The following is a 24,460-nucleotide window of genomic DNA, read 5'->3' as shown; positions in this document are numbered from 1 at the left end:
TAAACGGTATGCTTTTTGTCAGTGAAGAGGGTTCTAATACTGCCACCGTTGAAAGACATACATAGGACACATACAAAAATAACTACAATCAAACTGATGACAAAACACTGTTAGGTAAAATCATATGAGAACACTTGATAAAAACAGGGACCACATTCACTAAAGTTTGTTACCTGAAGTGCGGGACAGCTTGCCACCATCTGTATCTCTTTTTCTTTTATCTTTTTTTATTTTTTAAACAAGTTCACTCAACTAGTAACCGACCGATAATCCAACCAGGGAATATTACACTGTAAGATCCTTCTCTATCCAGGCTACTCAACGGTTAATCTTGCTTCTGTACAAAGAGGCCATTGGTCATTTACAGACCGGGGGGGGGTCACATTGAGCGATTGGCTTAGGCCTACCGGGAGTGGCAGAGGGGCTAGATTGCACCGCTTCCATAGCATCATCACAGTCAAAACTAAGCGTTTCCGAGAAGCTTCCGCATACCGTGCGACGTAATCGTCGGCAATTCACCCGACTCTGCCATGCGAAAAATGCAAGTCCAAGCAAGTAAACAAACGTTAGTCAATATGGGGTCTTTTAGTACAGAGAAACATAATATTGGCTACATCTGTGAGGAAATAATAACACTGTTCAATGGCACTTTAACAGCACGCAGGTCTTGCATAAGGCTGGAGTCATTGGGGGTGAGACAGACCCGCTCCATCGAGTTTAACTTCACGTAGACTTCATGTTAACACTGACCACCGACTGGAAACCAGAGGAAACCAAGAAAAGGGGAAGCTTGGTTTAAGAATGGGCGTTTTTTTCTTTTGTTTTCGTAAAAACCGCAGGTAGACTTGTGTGGGCGGAGCCCGCTCAGTTCACAGGGCTTTTATACATCGGCCCAAAGCATGAAGACTCCGCCCATTCAGGCGACACTGGGTAGCGAAAAATAGATGCCCAATGCTGGCTTTGAGGTTGTGACTCTACCTTCCCTGATAGGACAAGTTTGGTCATGGCGTACTGAAGCCACGCCTCCAAACTCTACCACCCCCCCACCTCCCCCCCCCAACCCCCACCCGCGACCCTCCCCAAGAACACGTTTCTTTCTTCTTAAGGCTAACAATCAAACTGAAAACAAAGGTTATGCTAGCATAAGCTAACTTACGCCAACACAAACAAGATGTTGCTAGCTAGTGTATGTATCTAATACTGAAGGGCAGACGACACACGCGAGGCATGTTGTATCCGTAGGTAAACCAGGAATACTGTAGTGCAGAGGTTTTTGTTCGTATAACTCAATAAAATACTGATTTAGCAAACTTGGCAATAAAAAGGTATAGAAATCTTTCTCATCTTTACAGGTTAAAAGGGTTCAAACATGAGCGACGAGGATCAGTAACACTGACGAGAAAAGAAACGGAAGAAAAACAACAACAACAACCTGGGATGTTTCAGTAACAAAAGGTTATAACAGTTCATTACTCTGAAAAGTCCATGGGGTGAGTTTAGTTGTTTTTGTTTTCCTCTTTCAAATCTGTACTTCTATAAACAATTCATTTTTAACACTGATATTTAGTTCCTGCAGAAAAAAAGAAAGAAAGAAAAAAAAGTCACGTTTTTCTCCTTCAAAGTTCAGGCACACCTGGGTTTTGTACTCGGTAGCAGAGACTGAAAAACATCTGGGCCACCGCAAGACGGCGTTCCCGTCTCGAGGTTTGACTCTCGCAGCCGCCTCAGATGTTCCTTCCTTCATTCGCCGCTCGAGGCGACTTCCTCGGTCGGCCCGACGCCCTCCGACTCCTCCCTGATGCATTTGTCTGTATGCGCCTCACCAGCCTCCATTCCTGTGGTGTCCTCTATTACCACGGTCTCCTTGTCTTCCGTCTCCTCCTCCTCCTCCTCCAACTCCTGACCGTCACCTAACTCCACCTCGACCACCTCGTAAGGCATACCCTCCTCCTCCTCCTCCTCCCTCTCTCCTTCTTGATCCTGCACCAGTTCCTCTTCTTCCCTCCCCTCTCCCTCCTCCCCTCTCGTCTCCTCTTCCGCCACCTCGTCCTTCTCTCTCTCCTTCTCCTCCCCTCTCTTCCCCTCTTCCACCGCCTCGTCCTCCTCTCTCTCCCCCTCCTCCTCTCTCTCCACCTCCTCCCCTCTCGTCCCCTCTTCCGCCACCTCGTCCTTCTCTCTCTCCTTCTCCTCCCCTCTCTTCCCCTCTTCCACCGCCTCGTCCTCCTCTCTCTCCACCTCGTCCTCTCTCTCCACCTCCTCCCCTCTCGTCCCCTCTTCCGCCGCCTCGTCCTCTCTCTCCACCTCTCTCGTCCCCTCTTCCATCGCCTCGTCCTCTCTCTCCACCCCTCTCGTCCCCTCTTCTGCCGCCTCGTCCTCTCTCTCCACCTCCTCCCCTCTCGTCCCCTCTTCCACCGCCTCGTTCTCTCTCTCCACCTCCTCCCCCCTCATCCCCTCTTCCACCGCCTCGTCCTTCTCTCTCTCCACCTCCTCCCCTCTCCTCCCCTCTTCCACCGCCTCGTCCTCTCTCTCCACCTCCTCCCCTCTCGTCCCCTCTTCCACCGCCTCGTCCTCCTCTCTCTCCACCTCCTCCTCTCTCGTCCCCTCTTCCACCGCCTCGTCCTCTCTCTCCAACTCCTCCTCTCTCGTCCCCTCTTCCACCGCCTCGTCCTTCTCTCTCTCCACCTCCTCCCCTCTCCTCCCCTCTTCCATCGCCTCGTCCTCTCTCTCCACCTCGTCCCCTCTCGTCCCCTCTTCCACCCCCTCGTCCTCTCTCTCCACCTCCTCCCCCCTCATCCCCTCTTCCGCCGCCTCGTCCTCTCTCTCCAAGTCCTCCCCTCTCGTCCCCTCTTCCGCCGCCTCGTCCTCTCTCTCCACCTCCTCCCCCCTCATCCCCTCTTCCGCCGCCTCGTCCTCTCTCTCCAAGTCCTCCCCTCTCGTCCCCTCTTCTGCCGCCTCGTCCTCTCTCTCCACCTCCTCCCCCCTCATCCCCTCTTCCGCCGCCTCGTCCTCTCTCTCCACCTCCTCCCCTCTCATCCCCTCTTCCACCCCCTCGTCCTCTCTCTCCACCTCCTCCCCCCTCATCCCCTCTTCCGCCGCCTCGTCCTCTCTCTCCAAGTCCTCCCCTCTCGTCCCCTCTTCCGCCGCCTCGTCCTCTCTCTCCAAGTCCTCCCCTCTCGTCCCCTCTTCCGCCGCCTCGTCCTCTCTCTCCAAGTCCTCCCCTCTCGTCCCCTCTTCCATCGCCTCGTCCTCTCTCTCCACCTCCTCCCCTCTCGTCCCCTCTTCCACCGCCTCGTCCTCCTCTCTCTCCACCTCCTCCCCTCTCGTCCCCTCTTCCACCGCCTCGCTCTCCTCTCTCTCCACCGCCTCCTCCTCCTCTCCTCCTCTTGTCTCTTCGTCCGCCTCCTCCTCCCACTCCCCGTCCTCCTCGAAGTTGCCCTCATAGATCTCACACTCGCCGTCGTCGACTTGGACCACCCGTATGTCGTCCATACACATGGCTTCGTCATCCTCATCGTCGTCCTCCTCGCTCTCCCTCTCGTCCGAGTCCAGCTGGGAGGGCGGGGTGGTGGTCCGGCTGTCCGACCACAGCCCCGTGTCCGGGCTTCCGGACCCCTCCGGGCCACCCAGCTGCGGACCTTCTCCGCCGCCTAACTGGACCCGACGGGGCCCCGAGCCCGGCCCGTCCTTCTTGCAGTAGGAGTAGCGGTGGTTCATGTGTTGGGAGTAGGAGCCGGAATGGGAGAAACGCTTGCCACACTTGTCACACTGGTAGGGTTTCTCGCCGGAGTGCAGCCGCGAGTGCTCGATCAGGTGGTGCTTGTGTTTGAAGGCCTTCTTGCAGACGCCGCACTCGTGGGGCCGCATTCCTGAAACACAACAACGGCACAAAAAAGAGGTGTGAGCGTTTAGAGTTTCATGATGAAGAAAAGGTCTCACTGGATACAACTAAAATGACCTCCAAAAGAACCACTAAAACGACCTCCAAAAGAACAACTAAAACGACTTCCAAAAGAACCACTAAAACGACCTCCAAAAGAAGCACTAAAATGACCTCCAAAAGAACCACTAAAACGACCTCCAAATGAACCACTAAAACAACCTCCAAATGAACCACTAAAACGACCTCCAGAAGAACCACTAAAACGACCTCCAGAAGAACCACTAAAACGACCTCCAGAAGAACCACTAAAACGACCTCCAGAAGAACCACTAAAACGACCTCCAGAAGAACCACTAAAACGACCTCCAAAAGAACCACTAAAACGACCTCCAAATGAACCACTAAAACGACCTCCAGAAGAACCACTAAAACGACCTCCAGAAGAACCACTAAAACGACCTCCAGAAGAACCACTAAAACGACCTCCAGAAGAACCACTAAAACGACCTCCAGAAGAACCACTAAAACTCCACCTCTTTACAAAGGGATTTGGACTGTGCACAGCTCTCTTGTGCCAGACTCCTTAATACCAGTGTGTGTGTGTGTGTGTGTGTGTGTGTGTGTGTGTGTGTGTGTGTGTGTGTGTGTAGGTGTGTGTGTGTGTGTGTGTGTGTGTGTGTGTGTGTGTGTGTGTGTGTATGTGTGTGTGTGTGTGCGTGTGTGTGTGTGTGTGTGTGTGTGTATGTGTGTGTGTGTGTGTATGTGTGTGTGTGTGTGCGTATGCGTGTATAGGCTGCGCGCAGTCATGTCTGGACCAACTCCCACCTGCCCTCTCAGAATAGTGCACAGCTAATTGCTAACAGAGCTACCAAATGCCACACCTAAATCGAATAAAAAAGAATAGCTAAGAGAATAAGAATGACTATTTTCTTCAGGAGGCATTTAACAATCCCCGAAAAACATCAATCAAGATCAGTAATATAATGGATTGTGGGGCCATTTGATCTGTATTACTTCACAACCTCCATGAGACCTTTACTAACAGCTTCTAAGCTATTTTCACTGATCCTGCACATTTAACAAGGTATGATGTCATGTCCTCATAGCCAATGACAAATAGAGGTGGCTTTGAGGAGCTCGTAAATAAGAAAGTAAAAATGGAAACCATTGTTAGTCACTGAATCACTAAAGAAATCACCTTGTACTTGTTTTTTGCTCACTAGTCCAAAACATTGCAAGTGTCAACATTCTCTTCATCTCCAGACCAGCCAATTAGGAGGACACATCCTATAGGGCGTCAGCCCCAACCTGTCTATTGTCTTCACATCTAAGACCCTGGTCTACTAGTAGAGATCCTTGTCCACTAAGAGAGATCCTTGTCCACTAAGAGAGATCCTTGTCCACTAAGAGAGATCCTTGTCCACTAAGAGAGATCTTTGTCCACTAAGAGAGATCCTTATCCACTAAGAGAGACTAATAGCCGAGAGTCTGGGAACTGGAATGTGTCTCAGTCCCGGTTCAATCAGGTCTAATAATTTAATGAAGCTATACAGTCTCATGTACCTCCGTCAGGCGTGTGGATTTGATTTGGAGAGTGGCAGGGACACAGACTCTGTGCGTTCAGTATAGAAAGCTATCTGGCTGGTCGTTAGCCTAGCTTAGCACAATGAATGGAAGTGGACAGTGCCGTTTAGCCTAGGCATTGTCCAACTAACACCTCTCCCGAAGGCTAACCGGCACTGTCCGCTTCCATTCATTGTGCTAAGCTAGGCTAACGGGCAGCCAGATAGCTTTCTACTGAACGCATAGAGAGGAAACTGGTATCTATCTTCTTGTCTCTCTCTCTGGAGAAGACGGTAAGCTAAATCTCCCAAAATGTTGCCGTGTTCCTTTAAGACAATTAGACCCAGACCGGCTTCGTATCTTGGGGGGGCGTGTGCTGCTGTACCTGTGTGTTCGTATTTGTGCCTGAGCAGGGAGCTCCCCTTCTGGAAGACCTTGTCGCACAGGTCACAGGGGTACACGCCATTCTCCAGCCGCCGCTTCTTGGGCTGCGAGGCGGAGGTGGAGTCCGAGTCGTTCTGCTCCTCCACGGCCGACACGCCCTCGGAGCCGCTGTCCTGCTTCCTTTCCTGCGGGGGATGGAGAGAGACGCGTCACTCACCTAACAATAATAATAATAATAATTCATATACGACACATGACGACTCCACCCATTCAGGCAACACTGGGTAGCGAAAAGTAGATGCCCAATGCTGGCTTTGAGGTTGTGACTCTACCTTCCCTGATAGGACAAAGTTTGGTCATGGCGTACTGAAGCCACACCTCCAAACTCTACCACCCCCCACCCACAACCCTCCTCAAGAACACGCAAAAGGCTAACAATCAAACTGAAAACAAAGGTTATGCTAGCATAAGCTAACTTATTATACAGCGCTTTTTCTCAAACTCAAAGCGCTTTACAACGTAGGGGTTAGGGAAATTGCCTCCTTCACCACCACTGGTAGCACCCAACCTTGAGCTACGCAGGCTCAATGGCTGCCATACACTGGCACCAGGCACACATCACACTACACAATGACTACCATACACTGGCACCAGGCACACATCACGCTACACAATGACTACCATACACTGGCACCAGGCACACATCACACTACACAATGGCTACCATACACTGGCACCAGGCACACATCACACTACACAATGGCTACCATACACTGGCACCAGGCACACATCACACTACACTAGTAGTATCGATACTGAATATTTAAAATGGTTTCAATACTCATTTCCCGAAATACCGATACTTTCTGCAGTATCGGTACCAGCTGGCGAGTGTTCTACCGCAAGTTGTTGACACGCTGTTCAGAGCGCGCTTGCCCCTCCCTCCGCCTCCTCCAGCCCTCCCCTCACAGAGCCGTCTTCAGTTTGTAAACAAACATTTTAGCTGAAGATGGCAAATGCAGAGCCTCCGCAACTTGTGCTTGTGGATAAAGAAAACAGCAGAAGTGCTGTTTGGAGGTACTTCGGGTTTGAAGTAAACAACGAAGGACAAGCTAAAGATGCCCCAATGCTATTTGCAAGTGGTGTTACAGAGCAGTGCCAACGCGGATCTCCATAAAGAAATGAAAGAGGTTCGTGACAGCTGCTCTTTCAACGTCACTGTGACTGAAGCATTAAACCATTAACTCTAGTTTAATACATGATACGTTGTCTACTGATGGCGCATAATATCAACAGCTGATTCGTTGTTAGTAACGTCATCATTCATTCATTCAACGTTACAGCTATCAGCTAACGTTAGCTCCGTTAGCTTAGCTGGCCACCTTTATAATTACTGCATGGAAACGGAGTAATGTTAACATTTAAACGTTATGTCGAGGTCATACAATACTACATTCGACATAAGGTTAACGTTACCCCGTTTCCATGAAGTGTTTAAATAGCAGCAATCTTGTTGAAAATGTAACGTTACTAAATGCTCCGAGCATAGCCTCTCTCTCTCTCAATTCAATTCAATTCAATTCAATTCAATTCAATTCAAATGGGCTTTATTGACATGGGAAACATACGTTTACATTGCCAAAGCCAAACAAAACAAAACAAACCAAAACAATCAAACAGAGAAAACAAAAGAAATCAGTACATTACAGACGGAATTTCTTGTACAGTCTTTATGGTGGTTGTATTCCGCTGGATGTCCTTTTCTTGTCACAGCAGCTCACAAATCTTGCTGCTGTGTTTGCACATTCTTGTATTTCTCCCAGTAGATATGGGAGTTTTGAGTTATTGTCCATGTTTTCAAAGTCTCTTTGGGTGTTTGCAATTTGTGGGAAGTATATGTCTCTGATGTCTTGGTATAGTGGGCAGGTTGTTAAGAAGTGGAGCTCGGTTTCCACCTCATCTTGTGTGCAGTGGGTGCACAGTCTGTCTTCTCTTGGGAGCCAGGTCTGCCTATGGCGGCCTTTCTCAATGGCTAGGCTGTGCTCGCTGAGTCTGTACCTAGTCAGGGATCTTCTTAGTTTTGGGTCAGTCACAGTGCTCAGGTATTCTGCCACTGTGTACTCTCTGTTTAGGGCCAAATAGCATTTCAATTTGCTCTGGTTTTGGGTTGTTTCTTTCCAATGTGTCAGATAGTTTTCTTTTTGTTTTCTTATAATTTGATTTAGTCCAGTGTGGTTTCTGTCTGGTGGCTCTGCTTGTGTTTGTGAGCAGAGTCCCAGAACCATCTGGCTGAGTGGGCATCTATCGAGGGTCTCTCTGTGGGTGAGGGCTATGTTGTGGAGTGTGTCTGGGTCACTTTCTTTTAGGTGGTTGTGGAATTTGAATGGTCTTTTTTGAATTTTGATGATTAGTGGGTATCTTCCTAGTTCTGCTCTGCATGCATTATTTGGCGTTTTCCGTTGGGTGCGGAGAATGGATTTGCTAAATTCTGCATTCAGAGTCTCAGTTGGGTGTTTGTCCCATTTGGTGAAGTCTTGGTTTGCAAGTGGGCCCCAGACTTCACAACCATATAGGGAAATCGGTTCTATGACGGAGTCTAATATTTTGAGCCAGATTTTGATTGGAATGTCTAACTTGATGTTCCTTTTTATGGCATAGAAAGCCCTTCTTGCTTTATCTCTCAGGTCGTTCACAGCTTGATTGAAGTTCCCTGTAGCACTGATGTTTAGGCCGAGATATGTGTAGTTTTTTGTGTGTTCTAGGGAAATTGTGTCTAGGAGGAATTTGTGTTTTTGTTGTTGTAGGCTGTGCCTTTTTTGGAATATCATAATTTTAGTTTTGTTTAGGTTTACTGTCAGTGCCCATGTCTGGGAGAATTTGTGCAGAAGGTCAAGGTGCTGTTGTAGCCCTTCTTTAGTTGGGGACAGCAGCACCAGGTCATCTGCAAACAGTAGGCATTTGACTTCTGTGTCTGCTAGGGGGAGGCCAGGTGCTGCAGTTTGTTCCAATGTTTTTGCCAGTTCATTTATGTATATGTTGAAGAAGGTTAGACTCAAACTGCACCCCTGTCTAACCCCACGGTGTTGAGGGAAGAAGTCTGTGTGTTTTCCCTCAATCCTCACAGCACATGTGTTGTTGGTGTACATTGACTTTATGAGGTCGTAGGTTTTCCCTCCAATGCCACTATCTAACAGTTTGTACAGCAGACCCTCGTGCCAAATTGAGTCAAATGCTTTTTGGAAGTCAACGAAACAGGAGTATACTTTGCTTTTATTTTTATTTATTTGGTTGTCGATTAGGGTGCTGAGGGTGAGAATGTGGTCTGTTGTACAGTGATTTGGTAGGAAGCCAATCTGTGATTTGCTCAAGGTATTGTTGTTTGTGAGGAAATGTATGAGTCTGTGGTTAATGATCATACAGAGGATTTTTCCAAGGTTGCTGTTGACACAGATCCCACGGTAATTGTTTGGGTCGTATTTGTCTCCCTTTTTGTGGAGCGGTGTTATGAGTCCTTGGTTCCAGATATTGGGGAAGATCCCGGAGCTAAGGACAATGTTAAGGAGTTTTAGTATAGCCAATTGGAATTTGGAGTCTGTGAATATGATCATTTCATTTAGGATACCATCCGCGCCGCAGGCCTTCTTGGTTTTAAGTGATTTTATTTTGTCCTGTAGTTCTTGTAGTGTAATTGGGGAGTCTAGCGGGTTCTGGTAGTCTTTTATGGTTGACTCCAGGCTTTGTAGTTTATCTTGTATGTGTTTTTGCTGTTCATTTTTTTTTATTGGGCTAAAGAGATTGGAGAAGTGGTTGACCCATACATCTCCATTTTGGATGGGTAGCTCCTCGTAGTGTACTTTGTTCAGTTTGTTCCAGTTTTCCCAGAAGTTATTTGTTTTTATGGACTCCTCTATATCTTTTAGCTGGTTTCTGACATGTTGGTCCCTTTTTTTCTGACTGTGTTTTTGTAATGTTTCAGTGTTTCACTGTATTGGAGACGTGTGTTCTGGTTGTCTGGGTCTCTGTGTTTTTGGTTTGATAGGTTCCTTAATTTCTTCCTGAGATTTTTACAATCATTATCATACCATTTGTCATACATATTTTTATTTTTCCTCGCTTTCCTATTTGAGGCCTTTAGGTTGGATAAGGAAGCTGTAAGGTCAAATATGTTATTGAGGTTTTCTACCGCCCCGTTTACACTTTTGCTGTTGTGTTGGAAGTTTTTTCCTAGGAATTGCTCTAATTTGGATTGGACTTTTTGTAGCTTGATAGCGGATTGGAATGCTTCCATACTACTTTCCTTCCATTTGGAGTGTTTTTTAATAGTGTGTAGTTTGTTTGGTTTTGGTAATAATAATAATAATAATAATAATAATAATAATAATAATAATAATAATAATAATAATAATAATAATAATAATAATAATAATAATAATGGATTGGATTTATATAGCGCTCTTCATGACACCCCAGAGACCCCAGAGAGCTTACAGAGTCCATTATTCATTCATACACAGTCATACCGGTGGTGGTAAGCTACAATTGCAGCCAGAGCTGCCCTGGACAAGAGGCACCTGGACAAGAGGCAGGGGAACTATGTGAGAATGCTATTCATCGACTACAGCTCGGCATTCAATACCATAGTCCCCTCCATACTCATAGCCAAGCTCAGGGACCTGGGCTTGGGCTATGACCTCTGCCAGTGGGTCTTGGACTTCCTGACTGGCAGACCCCAGGTGGTGAGAGCAGGCAACTGCACCTCCTCATCCATCACCCTCAACATAGGGGCCCCCCAGGGCTGTGTTCTGAGTCCCCTCCTCTACTCCCTGTACACACACGACTGTGTGGCTCAGCGGAGTAGCAATACAATCATCAAATTTGCTGACGACACAGTGGTGGTGGGCCTGATCTCTGCCAACGACGAGAGGGCCTACCTGGAAGAGGTCAAGGTCCTGGCGGGATGGTGCCAGGAAAACAGCCTCTCCCTGAACGTCAGCAAAACAAAGGAGATGATTGTGGACTTCAGGAGGTCGGGGGTAAAGGACTACAGCCCCCTCAGCATCGACGGGGCACCGGTTGAGAGAGTCAACAGCTTTAAGTACCTCGGAGCCTACATATCCGAGGACTTGACATGGACCACACACATTGACAGTGTTGTGAAGAAGGCACGACAACGCCTCTACTTCCTCAGGCGCCTAAGGAAGTTCCAAGTCAGTCAGAAGATCCTTAAGAACTTCTACTCATGTACAATAGAGAGCATCTTGACCGGCAACATCACCTCCTGGTTTGGGAATAGCACTGCACAAGACCGAAGCAGACTACAAAGAGTGACACGTTCAGCCGAACGCACAATTGGAGGGGGGCTCCCCACCCTCCAGAACATTTACAACAAGCGTTGCACGGGCAAGGCTAAGAGAATCATTAAAGACTCCAGTCACCCGAACAACTGCCTCTTTGAACTGCTGCGGTCAGGCAAGCGATACCGGAGTCTCAAGGCGAGCACAGAAAGACTCAGAAGAAGCTTCTATCCCCAGGCCATCAGGCTGCTAAACGAACAATGAATGAACACTACACAACAACAACCACCAAACGCACATAGCACACACATCCACACGCACACACTCACTTTAAACAAACACACTGTAGCACCCACTCCACACACTTTATAGCACACACCCACTTTAAACAAACACACTGTAGCACCCACTCCCCACACTTTATATTTATTGATGAAGGATTGCACTACAACTCGTACACCTTACTGTAAATTGTACCTAAAATTGTACCTCATCCCATTTCTGCTTTGCACTAGATAGTACTGTACATTAGTACACTGCATAGTATTGTATATTATATGGTAACTCAGAACATTGTACATATGTCTATACCGAACACTGTGACCTCATTTTTCTTCTTCTAAATTACATGCTATATTATGTTATTTGATACTATCTTGTCTAGCACAGTCTCTGGAGCGTAACAGTAAGAAGCATTTTGTATGAAAGTATTCTTTACTTCTGTATGACAACTATTAAAGAACTTGAACTTGAACTTGAACTGAGGCAGACTCACGGAAGCGTGGCGAATAATCATCGCCTACGGCCCCTCCGACCACCACCAACATTCATTCACATGCATACACATTCATACGAGGCAAGTAGGTTAAGTGTCTTGCCCAAGGACACAACGGCAGTGGCAGTATGTCCTGGTTGGGTGTTGATCTATTCAGGTAGATAGTGGTTTTGCTGTGGTCTGACAGGGGTGTTTGCTGGCTGACTGTGAACGCTCTGAGAGACTCTAGGCTGAGGTCAGTGATAAAATAGTCTACTGTACTGTTACCCAGAGATGAGCTATATGTGTACCTACCATAAGTGTCCCCTCGGAGCCTACCGTTAACTATGTACAGTCCCAGCGAGCGACAGAGCTGTATAAGTTGTGACCCATGTTTATTTGTTGTTTGGTCATAGTTCTTTCTGGGGGGGCATATTTGGGAGGGGATGTTTCCACCTCCTGGTAGGTGTTTGTCTCCCTGTGTGCTGATAGTGTCAGGTTCTCGTCCTGTCCTGGCATTGAGGTCCCCACAGACTATAATGTGACCGCAAGCCTGGAACTGGTTGATTTCGTCTTGTAGGATTAGGAACATGTCTTCCTTGTAGTATGGGGATTCAATTGGGGGGATGTATGTGGCACACAGGTAGATATCTTTCTCGGTTGATGTAAGTTCCTTATTTATTTTTAACCAGATGAAAAAAGCTCCGGTTTTGATTAGCTTTATGGAGTTGGTTAGTTCTGATTTGTACCATATTAGCATGCCTCCAGAGTCTCTCCCCTGTTTGACCCCTGTTAGCTTGGTGGATGGTACCAACAGCTCTCTGTAGTTTGCAGGGCAGCCAGTAGGACTATTTCCTCTGTGCCATGTCTCTTGTAGGACCATAATGTCTGTTTGACATTTCTGTGGTAAAGTCTGGGTTTCTGCTCTTTGTTCCAAGGGCAGTTGACCTCTCTCTCTCTCTCTCTCTCTCTCTCTCTCTCTCTCTCTCTCTCTCTCTCTCTCTCTCTCTCTCTCTCTCTCTCTCTCTCTCGTTATCTTTAAATAAAAATCAAAACTGTTACTAACTGTAATACAAACAGTTCAGTTTGTCAGGTACATGCAACACAGATTACAGTGTTTACATCTGTCTGCTTGAGAAAATACCATGTTCTGCATCTGCAATAAAAATGATTGAAGTGAGATGAACAGTTATTTTTAAATGTGTGATCTAAAGATAAACAAAGGGTTTTAAAAGTGTTATATTTATCTTCTCTTATAGTACCAGAGAGAAGCTGAGGAGAATCAACCAGCAACAAAAGCTAAATTTGTTTTAAAAAAAGAAGAAAAAAAAATATATATATATATATTTTTTTTTTGGTATCGAAATGGTATCGAAGTATCGATACTTTTCAAGGTATCGAAGTCGAAATTCCAGTATCGTGACAACACTACACTACACAATGGCTGAACGGCTCAGGAGACAGGGATTGATATCAGCCAATTAAGGGGAAGGGATGATTAGGTGGCCTTGATGTCAGACCTGTCTCACCTTGTTCTGTCTCTGCATTTTTCTTTCCTGTATTCTGTATCGTATTCTGTATTTTCCCCACTTTGCCAATAGCTAATTATGTATTTTATAGCCTTAACCACTTTTAACTATGCTGTTATATTCAAATACTGTTTTAATCATGCTCTTAAAATGTATTAAATGTCTATCTATTCTGTTTTTACCTGGCGTTTAACATCTTGCCTAGGGACTACAGTTAACTAGCTACCCAGCTAACACTGGCATATTTACAGTGGTGGTACTGTCTCATTGCTGTTGAATAATGTGCACTGTCCCTGTTCAAATAAACGTAATAAACTCAAATCAACTGATTTCAAAACCAGACGTTTTTGATTAAGAGGGCCTCATTATGTGCCTGTTCCTCTGTGGTGTATCTGTAATGTCTCTAGTAGACTAATATGATATGATATGATACATTTATTTATATTGCGCCCCTCAACCAATAGTTACATCAGCCCAGGGCGCAGCCCGAAAAAAAAGAAAAACAGAAAGACAGGAAACAATAAGATAACAGAAAAAATACATGCAGGACAACTGTGGGATATTGTGAATATCCTGAAGAATGTTCTCAGTCAAGCGTGTCGCTGTGCTCACGCTTGGCCTTCATCAGGCCCAGAGACATGGCGGTAGGGTTCTTGAACGTGCTGTGTTGGTCAGTCCCCCGCTCCCCGTCATCGTGGTACCACTTGGTGGAGGGCGAGGGTTTGCCGGTGTAGTGGCCAGTCAGTAGGACATTCTCTCTCACACGGGTGGCAATCTTGTCATGGAAGTCCACCTTGATGGTCGGGGCTCCAGCTCCTTGGGTTTGGTCTGCCGTGGGCTGCTGGGGTGAAGCTGCATGTCGTCCTTTCTGTCTCTGCTCCCCTTCCTTTGGGGACGTCTGTGTCGTGTGGGTTGGGTTGGATGGCGGCTCTCCCACCATCTCCTGGTTGTGTTCGCAGCTCCTTGGCGGCGTCCCTCGTGGTCCTCTGCTGCCGTGGGTTGCCCTGGTCTCTGGGTTGTGTTCCTCCTTGCCTGGTCCCGCCGTCGTTCGTGGTTCAGGTCAATCACGAGTCACTCCTTCTCACTTGTCATGTCCTCTCACCAATGTGATCTGAGGATGATCAAATTTGCCTTAGACACTCCTCACATAAATGATTCAACGTCTTTCTGCTAAAGAGGAAAATCATTTAGGGTTATTTCAATTAATTGTAAATAAAAGCACTTAATTGAAAATAGGAAATGCAAGCCAATGGACCTATCTCAAACCCTGTGATTGGAGGATCAAGAAAAGAGGGCAGGGTTTGAGATAGGTCTATTGCATTAGCAGTAGGGATGGGTACCTTTCACATTTGAACCGATACCGGTACCGGTACCGGTACCTGTGAATCGATACCGGTACCCAACGGTACCTTTTTTCGGTACTTTAGTCTAAAGAAATTTAATTTACCTACCTCAGTTGTAAAAAAAAAATCCAAACTTCAAATAACTACAATTTCGACAGTTTTCGGCTTGTCATTGCTCCGACTGCTTTGTTGTTGAATCAAGTCAAATCCTAGGTAAGCATATATTGTGCGTGTGAACGTTGACATGAAAAGAAAAAATTAAAAAAAAAATTAAAAAAAAAATTAAAAAATAATTAATAAAAAAATATTTTTTTTATTTTTTTTAAATTTTTTTCTTCGGTTTCTCACTTGATTCGATACTCGGTAGTACCGACGTGTTTCGGTTCGGTACCTCAAAAGTACCGAATTCGGTACCCATCCCTAATTAGCAGTGAGTCCTTATGCCAAGAAGGTCATATTCACTATAATCTATCAGATCTTGTATCTAACTAGATCTTACAGCATTAGGCTTTAAATAAAATTGTAAATGAATGGCCAACGTCTTGAATCAGACAAAATAGCTCTTTATCTTTAGTCTGTGATGTTAAATTGAAGTTGACCTTACCTCAGGATGGTGAGCGAGTTTTTATACTTACCTATCCTCCTTGAGTCTCTTATTTGCATTATCATCAGTGGGAAGATGTTTTGGGTTTCCTCACATGTCTCTCTGTGTCACGATATTAGCATAGAGAAGAAATAAAAAATCTAGGCAGCCAGTTAATTTTTCATGAAAAACAAAAACAATCATTCATTTTCTCGTCTACTCTTAAGTAGCATTAATTCAATTATCCTATAATATATCTTGTGCATTTTGATAGAAATAAATCTACCCTAACTAGCCTTACTGTCATGCACTTATCCTAATAAAATAACCTATAAGGTCTAATCGCCTATACTGGGAGTAAGTGTGTGTTACTCATAAATTGTAATAGAAATGATTAGTTGAATAAACATAGCATGTTTGCCTTATCACTAGCATTGTGCACATTCTAAGATATAGAAACCTATTTATGAGGAGCGAGCCTACCGGCGCGCCCACAGATACATTACAAATCTGAAACAGACATTGAGGTTAGCTTTATGTGACTTATAACGTGTACAGTAATGAAAAACAATCACTCAAGCGATATGGGATAGCTGTAATTCACTGCAAATGAGAAGATAGTTATGTCATGCAGCTATATTAGGATTTTCATACTTACCGGAAAAAGCTGTCGTGCTCAGGTTGGATCCTCAGAGTAAGCACGCTTGTGTGTTCCAACTCAGTTATTGAATAACCATATAACTTACCCCCTTTCCTTTCGTTTATGTGTAGTTTAAATCGAATACGTTCCATTTCCTATTCGGTTTGAAGATAGTTTGAGAATAGTGGTCGAGGCTGTAACACGCTACGTGTCGTCAACGCAACGCTCTGTGCATTTCTCTGGTGGCTGAGACAATGCAAACTTAGAAAAATCCTTTACATCTTGTTAAAGTAACACGACAAGTTCTAATAGCGTGTACATACACATAAAAATAAAACAGATAAAGAAACGAGGATTTCATACACCCCTCGGGCATATTAAACTTCACATTATCATTCGCAGGTAGCCTCATCAAAATCTCATAGTTTCACGGCGCATACCATGTGACGTCATCGCTTCCAGCGACGTTCACACGCTCCATTCACCTCGGAATTAACGCTTTCAAACATTCCATGAGTACCCAATAACCCGGAAGTCAACTAAAAACAGCGCTTTGTAACCAAATGAACGAGCCTGTGCTCATATGCGGTTCCATGTAAAACGTAAACAAACAAACAAACAAAACAATAATACATAAAAGATAATGTGTGTGTATACCTGTTCTGTATCGGATCGTTGTTCGTTTAATCGACCAGCACTCATGCTGCGATAAGGCTTGGTTACCCTCGTTTAAATATACATCGTTATTAAAGCATAACGACCGAACCTGAACTTCGAAATTTAAGCGCTATATTAGATTCAATATACCATAACCAACACTCACGGTCTCGAAACACGCGACTAATATCCCGTTTAATGTAGGACACGTCCTACCGGGACGTCCCGTAGTCAGCTACCCGCCTATCTGTATTGATCAATGGTTCACCTAATCCGAATACATCGTTTTCAGGAGTGGAGCTTATTACAACGACACTCTGGTAAATCTAATCATGATTCAACCAGCTCTCGGTTGTTCTTCCCGCCTATTGCCGAAGAATCATAGAACAGTTTCTAACAGAGTAGCGTTTTCCAAGGATATCACGTCTAATAAGCCCAGCCCACGTATCTCACCTTGTTGAGCAATCAAACACCGTTAAACACGGCCGGACCTGAAATCCGTTATTAACAACGATATAGAGGTCCAATATACTATAGTCAAAATTCACGGTCCCTGAACAACACAACCAAAATGTCCCGTGTTTCTCTACCCGCCTATCTGTAATGACAATAGATAACCTAACCTGACTATATCGGTTCCAGGAAGTTAATGACCGCAGGTCTAGTCAGTGTGAACTTGGAATTAATACAACGATACTTGGGGCAAATCCTATCACGGTCTTAATACTAGCATCTCGGTCCTACTTCCCGCCTATTTGCAGAAAAAAACAGAACGGATTCTAATCAAGTAAAGTTTCCAAGAATATCACTACTAACATGCCATACGTATAATAATAAGTCGGTCCTCTTACCAACAGTATATATCTTCTAAGTCAGCCAGCCCCTGGTCACAACATATTAGTTTAGTTAGCACCCTCTTGGTCCTAACTAGGAAATCTACATTCCCATTGCACATACTTTTAGCTAGTCTCTGGTTAAAACTCAGTCAGGGTTTAGTACACTTCGACCCAGTACGTATTTTAGCTAGTGTCTATAACACTCAGTCTGGGAACAGGTACCATTAACCCAGCAAATCTTTCCTTCACACCTGAGGAAGACCGGGGTACACACGTTTCCCCCGTAACGATTCTCAATACAGATCAGATATATTAATGCACATTACTCTCACTCAGCCATGATCTCAATATTGACAACATACCGTAACATTCACCTGGCACAGAGAAAAGCGGGAAGGTTTTAATTCCTTGCCATATATTTGGTCGACCATTGTGGGATATTGTGAATATCCTGAAGAATGTTCTCAGTCAAGAAGAGGTTCAGTTAATAATAAGGTTTATTAACCAAACAGATAGAAATGTACAAATAGTAGTTAGAGAGAATGGCTGAGGTTCTCGCCTCAGGTGGTCAGCTGATTATTATAAACGAGATTATTATATTATTCCACACAACCAAGCAGACAGATAACAGAGGGGCATAATACACATGTCACACTACAACACAAAACTAGCTCAAGGATTTTTTTTATGGCGAAAAGGTGAGAAAGGTGAGAAAAATTGTAAATGGGAGAAAAAGTGGATAAAAAAAAATAGTATAGTAGAGCTTGAGATTGTATAATATAGCATTGTATAGCAGTGTACATAAAGACCCAGTGCCTCATCCGTAATTAACAGTGTACTGCACTACCACAGGACCTAGCATGTCCTACCATGCTCTGTAAATAACTCATGTACAGATACTGATATGCCCTACTTTGTTTACTTGTTTATTGCACAATGCCGCTCCTGGTTGGATTCTTATTATATATTATTACTATTGTATTATGCACATCGTTGCGGGCAAGACCCCCCGCATTTCACTGTATACCTGTATGCCGTGACAAATAAAACTCTTATATCTTGTATTATAAATAAATATTATTATAAAATTATTATTGCAAGCAACTGCCCGCTGTGTTGTATCACAGTATTTTAGCTAACGTTAGCTTCTTTTTAACACCCGTCCTTGGAGCAGGTTAGTACACAGTTCCTGGTAAAAGTAAAAGTCCTCCATTTCAGATTCTACTTAAGTAAAAGTAGAGACGTATTTGCTATTGAATGTACTTAAGTATCTAAAGTAAAAGTATGCATTCTAGGGAGCTCCAGTAGCTCACCGCGTACCTCGAGCGCTATTTCGGCGCCGGGGACAACCGTGCTCGTCACGGATCTGGGGTAGCAAGTTCGATTCCCGGACAAAGCCGTAACTTTCTCAGAGTGTCTTCCCCCCATCTTTACCCCCATTCAACCTGTTTCTGTCGGTCACACTTGACCAGAGAAAAAGCGATAAACGCTAAAAGAGCCAGCGGAATGGTCAAAGTTTAAAAAAAAAAAAGTATGCATTCTACATGACGTTTGTGTATTCCAGTGCTTGGGAGCATTCAAACCTCGATCCATTGACCTCTATAGGTTAAAGTGGTATGTGGTCCAGTTATGCTGCTCTGATTAAAGGTGATGTTAAAGTGGTATGTGGTCCAGTTATGCTGCTCTGATTAAAGGTTATGTTAAAGTGGTATGTGGTCCAGTTATGCTGCTCTGAATAAAGGTTATGTTAAAGTGGTATGTGGTCCAGTTATGCTGCTCTGAATCAGTGCACGTGAGCGGCGCGGCGCGTGAGCGGCTCGGGCGGTTTTGACGTAAGCGAGGAGTGGGTTTTAAAATGGGTCGGCGCGACGTCCGGAGCGAGAGTTCTCCTCCGCTCCAATCCACTCCAGGCCGCTCACAGTGGTTTAACACTGATGTAATATACATGTAGTACAATGCCAAAGCAACAGATGGCGATGTACAAACATGAAGGCCATTTTCAACCAATGAGAAGGGTGAACCTGTTAGGCTTTGTCACTCACATCCTGTTAGAAAAAGTTTTGACGCCATTGTTGTTGTCGTTAGCTTACATGCTAACGTTAATGGCAGCGACCATAGCATTGTGGCTAGGCTAGCTATCATCGCTTAATAGAGCTAGTGAATGGATAAACAACGTTATTTAACATTGCAGAATGGGTACAATTACAATGCGGCTCAATACAAACAATTGTTAAGGGGCCCAGGGGGTGTAGACTGTTGTAGTTTGAGCTAATTTACATCATGCTCCAAAAAAAATATATCTGCCGAGCGATGTGGCGCGGGGAGCGCTCGATTCAAGGTGAGCGGTGAGCAAGCGGAGAGCGACTTGGGGGCGGGGTCAACATGAGCGATTAGCGGAGCGGACCAAGCTTTAAAGAGCGAAGAGCGGATTTCTCGCCCGCGCCGATCCGCTCACGTGGCCTGCTCTGAATAAAGGTTATGTTAAAGTGGTATGTGGTCCAGTTATGCTGCTCTGATTACGTCCTCTTGAAGTTGACAGGCTTCAAATGTGAAAGTATATAATCTTCATACATTTTAACCATGTTTTCTATACAAATATTTTTCTTCAAAGTAACTAGTAACTGATGGGTTCAGATAAATGTAGTGGAGTAAAAAGTACAATATTTCCTTTGAAATGTAGTGGAGTAAAAGTATAAAGTTTCCTAAAATGAAAATACTCACATAAAGTACTTGTAAGTAGCTTGAAATTGTACTTAAGTACAGTACTTGAGTAAAAGTACTTAGTTACTTTCCACCGCTGCATGTGGGTTAGGTGCCCTTGATTGATTGATTTTAAAAGACAGCATCCAAGGGATAAAAACATGAGAAAGTGCAAGCACTTATTTCCATCATGGTCCCTGATTTGGACAGACATCATAAAACATAGAGCATCATAATAAAACAGAGCATCATAATAAAAACATAGAGCATCATAATAAAACATATAGCAACCCCATAAAACACGCCATACCCTCTCTTTCCTAGACATGGCTATTCTATACTTCACTGGCTAGCCATTTCTTTGTGGCACGTCTAAAGCTTCCCCCCTGTTCGATGTTTTTCAGGGCCACTGGAAGCTTGTTCCACTCCAATGCTGCAGAATATAAAAAAGTATTTGTACCCATTAGTGAGTTGAATTTTGGCAGAATAAAATCCGTACTGCTCCTTCTAGTGGAATATGAATGATTGTCACGGAATCGATTAAAGTAATTGGATAGATATTTCGGACCTGTATTTTGAACTATCTTGTGTGTAAGACCTAATTTAATGTGAATTACCCTTTTATTGACCGGAAGCCAATGCCTTGCTCAGGGGCACTTCCGACAGTATTGACATTATGGGCAATGGGGATCGAACCAGCAACCTTTTGTTTACCAGGCGGCCTGCCAACCTGGTACATTTAAAAAGTATGAGTAACTGCAGACTAGTTAGTGTGTACTAGCTAGATGAAGTGTGTACAGAAAGCTCTCCAACGTAGAGATTTCCAGTATGTGTGTTTATTTTATTTTTTTGTGTTGGAGGCAGGGTTTCCGTTGTCCGGTAATTACCGGTATTTGACCGGCAAAATCTGTTGAAGTCCGAATATTTAAATCTCTCCGGTCATAATGTCCGGTGAAAATAATTCCCTCTAAGCACAATTTGATTATTTGAATTGTATTAAAACAGGCTAAAATTAAATAGCCTATGCGATGAACGAAACAATCATTACATTTGTTTCATTGTTGCTTCACTCTGATAAAGCGCGGTTGGCGCCGCTCGGATGTGAATCTTTTTTTCTTTCTTTTTTTGAGCCTGTCTGGCCACCATAACGACAAACAGGTATACGAGCGAGAGAGAGAGATGGCCAAACAAGCTAAGCTTAATAAATATTTCATGAAACCAAGCACAAGCAGGTCTAATAATAATGACAACGAAGATGAGTCTTCTGAAGTCACAGAGACAGCTGATGCCGTGGTGGCTCCCGCGGAAAAGAAACAGAAATGTCGAGCGCTCAGGCCCGAGTGGAAAGTTAAATTCTCCTGGCTGAGGTACGACATTATAAATGCGGAAGAAAAAATTTTTTTTTTGCGAAAAATGCGTGCATCTATTTCAAATAGCGCTCTAGTAGTCTAGCCTCTATGATGTACGAGAGATAACATTGATTGAACGTACACAAAGTACACTTTATTGATTGAACCACAAAGAGCATCCCCAGTCTGCTGCTACCGTTGCGAGCCTCGCAGACGTCCACCTGTTCCAAAGTCGAACCAACCAGACGACCCCGCTGTTCTCGCAGGTACAAAACGGATAGGCACAACGAGAGACAGGGTGAGTGAGTGTTGACATTTTTTAATCATATGCAACTGATTGACCGCTCTGTCACATAGTAATGCATATTATTGATTGTAACTAAATGTAGGCTATAATGAAATCAACAAATGCGTTACGAGCATGTGGCTCGTCCTCTCTGCATGTGGCGACGAGCTAGCAAACGAGGCAATGTGATGATCAACTACAGTTTGCTGTGTGTGTGAACATTATGATATGTGTGTGTCTGATACAACAACTCGAGGTGAAGCGATGTCGACTCGAGATTAATTTGGGGGTGCGTGTGACAGCTGCTGCAGCGTGAGCCTGCGGGGCGGGTGCTTGATGCTGGATTAGCGTATCGCACTCCAACTTGGGAGGCGAGAGATAGTAATTTTATTCTGCAAATCAATTTCTCATTCTTCGCTTGATGTAATTAATACAAATGTCCAATATAACGGAATTCGTTAGCTCATAAAAATGTGATTATAACAGACTGCTGTTTAAAACTCTGACCGGAATTTCTCGAATATGTCCAGGGATAGAAATCTTGCAGGACACCCAGACCGGCACAAATATTTTCTAACGGAAACCCTGGTTGGAGGTGGGTGTTTTGAAGACCGCCGCCAGGTGGAGAAGACAAGAAAGATGAGGGTTTTCACATGACCAGAGCTGCTCAAACACATTAAGTTTGTCTGCTTCCCCCCCCCCGTCCCCCAGGGGGTCTCTGGGAGGCCTTCCAGCTCTCGTCGCGCGGTTGTAATGCCGTTAGGCGCGCAGTGGGCGGAATTAGGTAATTTCACCTGGTACATACATCATTCCAGGGGAGGCTCTGGGACGGAGCCCAAATCCTTTAGCCAGGGTGCGGAGGAGGACGACTGTTCTTTTCCACCTCGGCCAGCCTCCTCACGGCTGCTCTATTCAGCCTAAGCCGCGGGAGGCAACACCCACTGCATTCCACAGTGTTCATGGATACAGAAATGCTTTTTTATAGAACGTGGGGCTTATTGTGTACACGCCTATTCTGTGTGCATTAATTAACCCTTTCACTGCCACACTACCAAAGGGTTAACTCTTTTCACTGCTGCAATACAGAATGTTAACCCTTTCACTGCCGCACACGACAAAGGTTAAAACCGTCTGTAGTGTGGTAGAGGAAGGGTTAACCTTCTGTAGTGTGGTAGTGAAAGGGTTAACCTTCTGTAGTGTGGTAGTGAAAGGTTAACCTTCTGTAGTGTGGTAGTGAAAGGGTTAACCTTCTGTAGTGTGGTAGTGAAAGGTTAACCGTCTGTAGTGTGGTAGTGAAAGGTTAACCTTCTGTAGTGTGGTAGTGAAAAGTTAACCTTCTGTAGTGTGGTAGTGAAAAGTTAACCTTCTGTAGTGTGGTAGTGAAAGGTTAACCTTCTGTAGTGTGGTAGTGAAAGGTTAACCTTCTGTAGTGTGGTAGTGAAAGGTTAACCTTCTGTAGTGTGGTAGTGAAAAGTTAACCTTCTGTAGTGTGGTAGTGAAAGGGTTAACCTTCTGTAGTGTGGTAGTGAAATGGTTAAGCAGGAGCTGCAGGACACACATGTGGTTCTTATCGCACAGTCTGTGAATGGTACACATCTTTTAAGGATGTAAGGATATTCTAAGAGCCAATTCTAAAGGCATACTGTATATAATCGCTGCAGCCTGCTACGCGTTGTAAGTCAACTACTGCCGACTGCCGTCTTGAATGCCAGCAAACGTATTTTCCTAGCATTAAAAGCAACACAGCGACATTATGGGAAATGCACTTTCCTAGAGCCATATGAAATCCGCGATCACGGAATCGCGGACGGAATCGCGGAATTGAGCAATAAAAATGGAATCAACTGTAAAAAAAAATAAATAAAAAATAAATTATAATATATATATATTTTTTTTTAATGTTGTGGGACTTGTACAGCACCTTGTTCAACTTTGTCAGTGCTGTAAAGTTTAAACCCTTTTAAATCTTAGACAAACAAAACACTTTGCTTTCATGAAATATTGTAAGCCGTCATTTGAGGCTTTATAAAAGCAGCACAATGAACACAAATCTGTCAGTGCCGAGTCCGACCTCATCTTAAATAACAAACAGCATTGCTTGTTGTAATTAACAAAGAGAGGCAGAGTTGATTTAGCAAAAAAAAATATATATCATTTATATTTTTAATAATAATCACATTTTATTTTCATATTCGAATCCCATGCCCATCGAACGAAGCTACGAAGCTTCGAAGTATTTAAGACAGCCCTATTAAATGGACTGTTATATCTTATTAAATTGTGGACATTTATTCATTCCCACTTATTAGACACTATTTCTGATGGTAAAATGAGCGTACAAAGCAAAATACAGAATTCTGAAATATTAAAACGGAAAAAACGGAATTTGGAAAAAAATAAAATGGAATTTGGAAAATAATAAAACGGATTTCATATGGCTCTACACTTTCCCACAGTCTTCTCCAGAGTCAGACGAGAAGATAGATATCTCTCCAGCTGCAAGCTAGCCTAGCTTAGCACACATGAATGGAGGCAGAAATGGACCACTAGCTTAGTTTAAAACTCTGGGAGAGGTGTGTTTTTGGCCAACAGCTAGGCTAGCTGGTCTGTGTCGGGAGCGTATCTATGTTCCCCGGGTCCTATGTTCCCCGCTCCCACACAA

At 44.4% G+C, this 24,460-nt stretch overlaps 1 protein-coding gene across 1 annotated transcript in view; it reads right to left on the bottom strand.

Moving 5' to 3' along the window:
- Positions 1–1,740: 1,740 nt before the first annotated feature.
- Positions 1,741–24,460, bottom strand: part of LOC311226734 (zinc finger E-box-binding homeobox 1-like) — a gene marked incomplete at its 3' end in the record, with an annotated part of 194,433 nt that continues 171,713 nt past the window's right edge. Inside the window, exons 7-9 of the mRNA XM_084312144.1 lie at positions 5,829–6,012; positions 3,097–3,866; positions 1,741–1,899 (exon numbers count right to left, since the gene is read on the bottom strand). Of these exons, the coding sequence (XP_084168270.1) occupies positions 1,741–1,899; positions 3,097–3,866; positions 5,829–6,012 (1,113 nt within the window). The remainder of the gene's footprint in view (positions 1,900–3,096; positions 3,867–5,828; positions 6,013–24,460) is intronic.

Source organism: Notolepis coatsorum, assembly GCF_963971535.1.
Source record: "Notolepis coatsorum genome assembly, chromosome: 4".
Lineage (NCBI taxonomy): Eukaryota > Metazoa > Chordata > Actinopteri > Aulopiformes > Paralepididae > Notolepis > Notolepis coatsorum.
The sequence above is the reverse complement of the archived record's forward strand: the minus strand, read 5'-3'. Positions and strand labels throughout refer to the sequence as shown.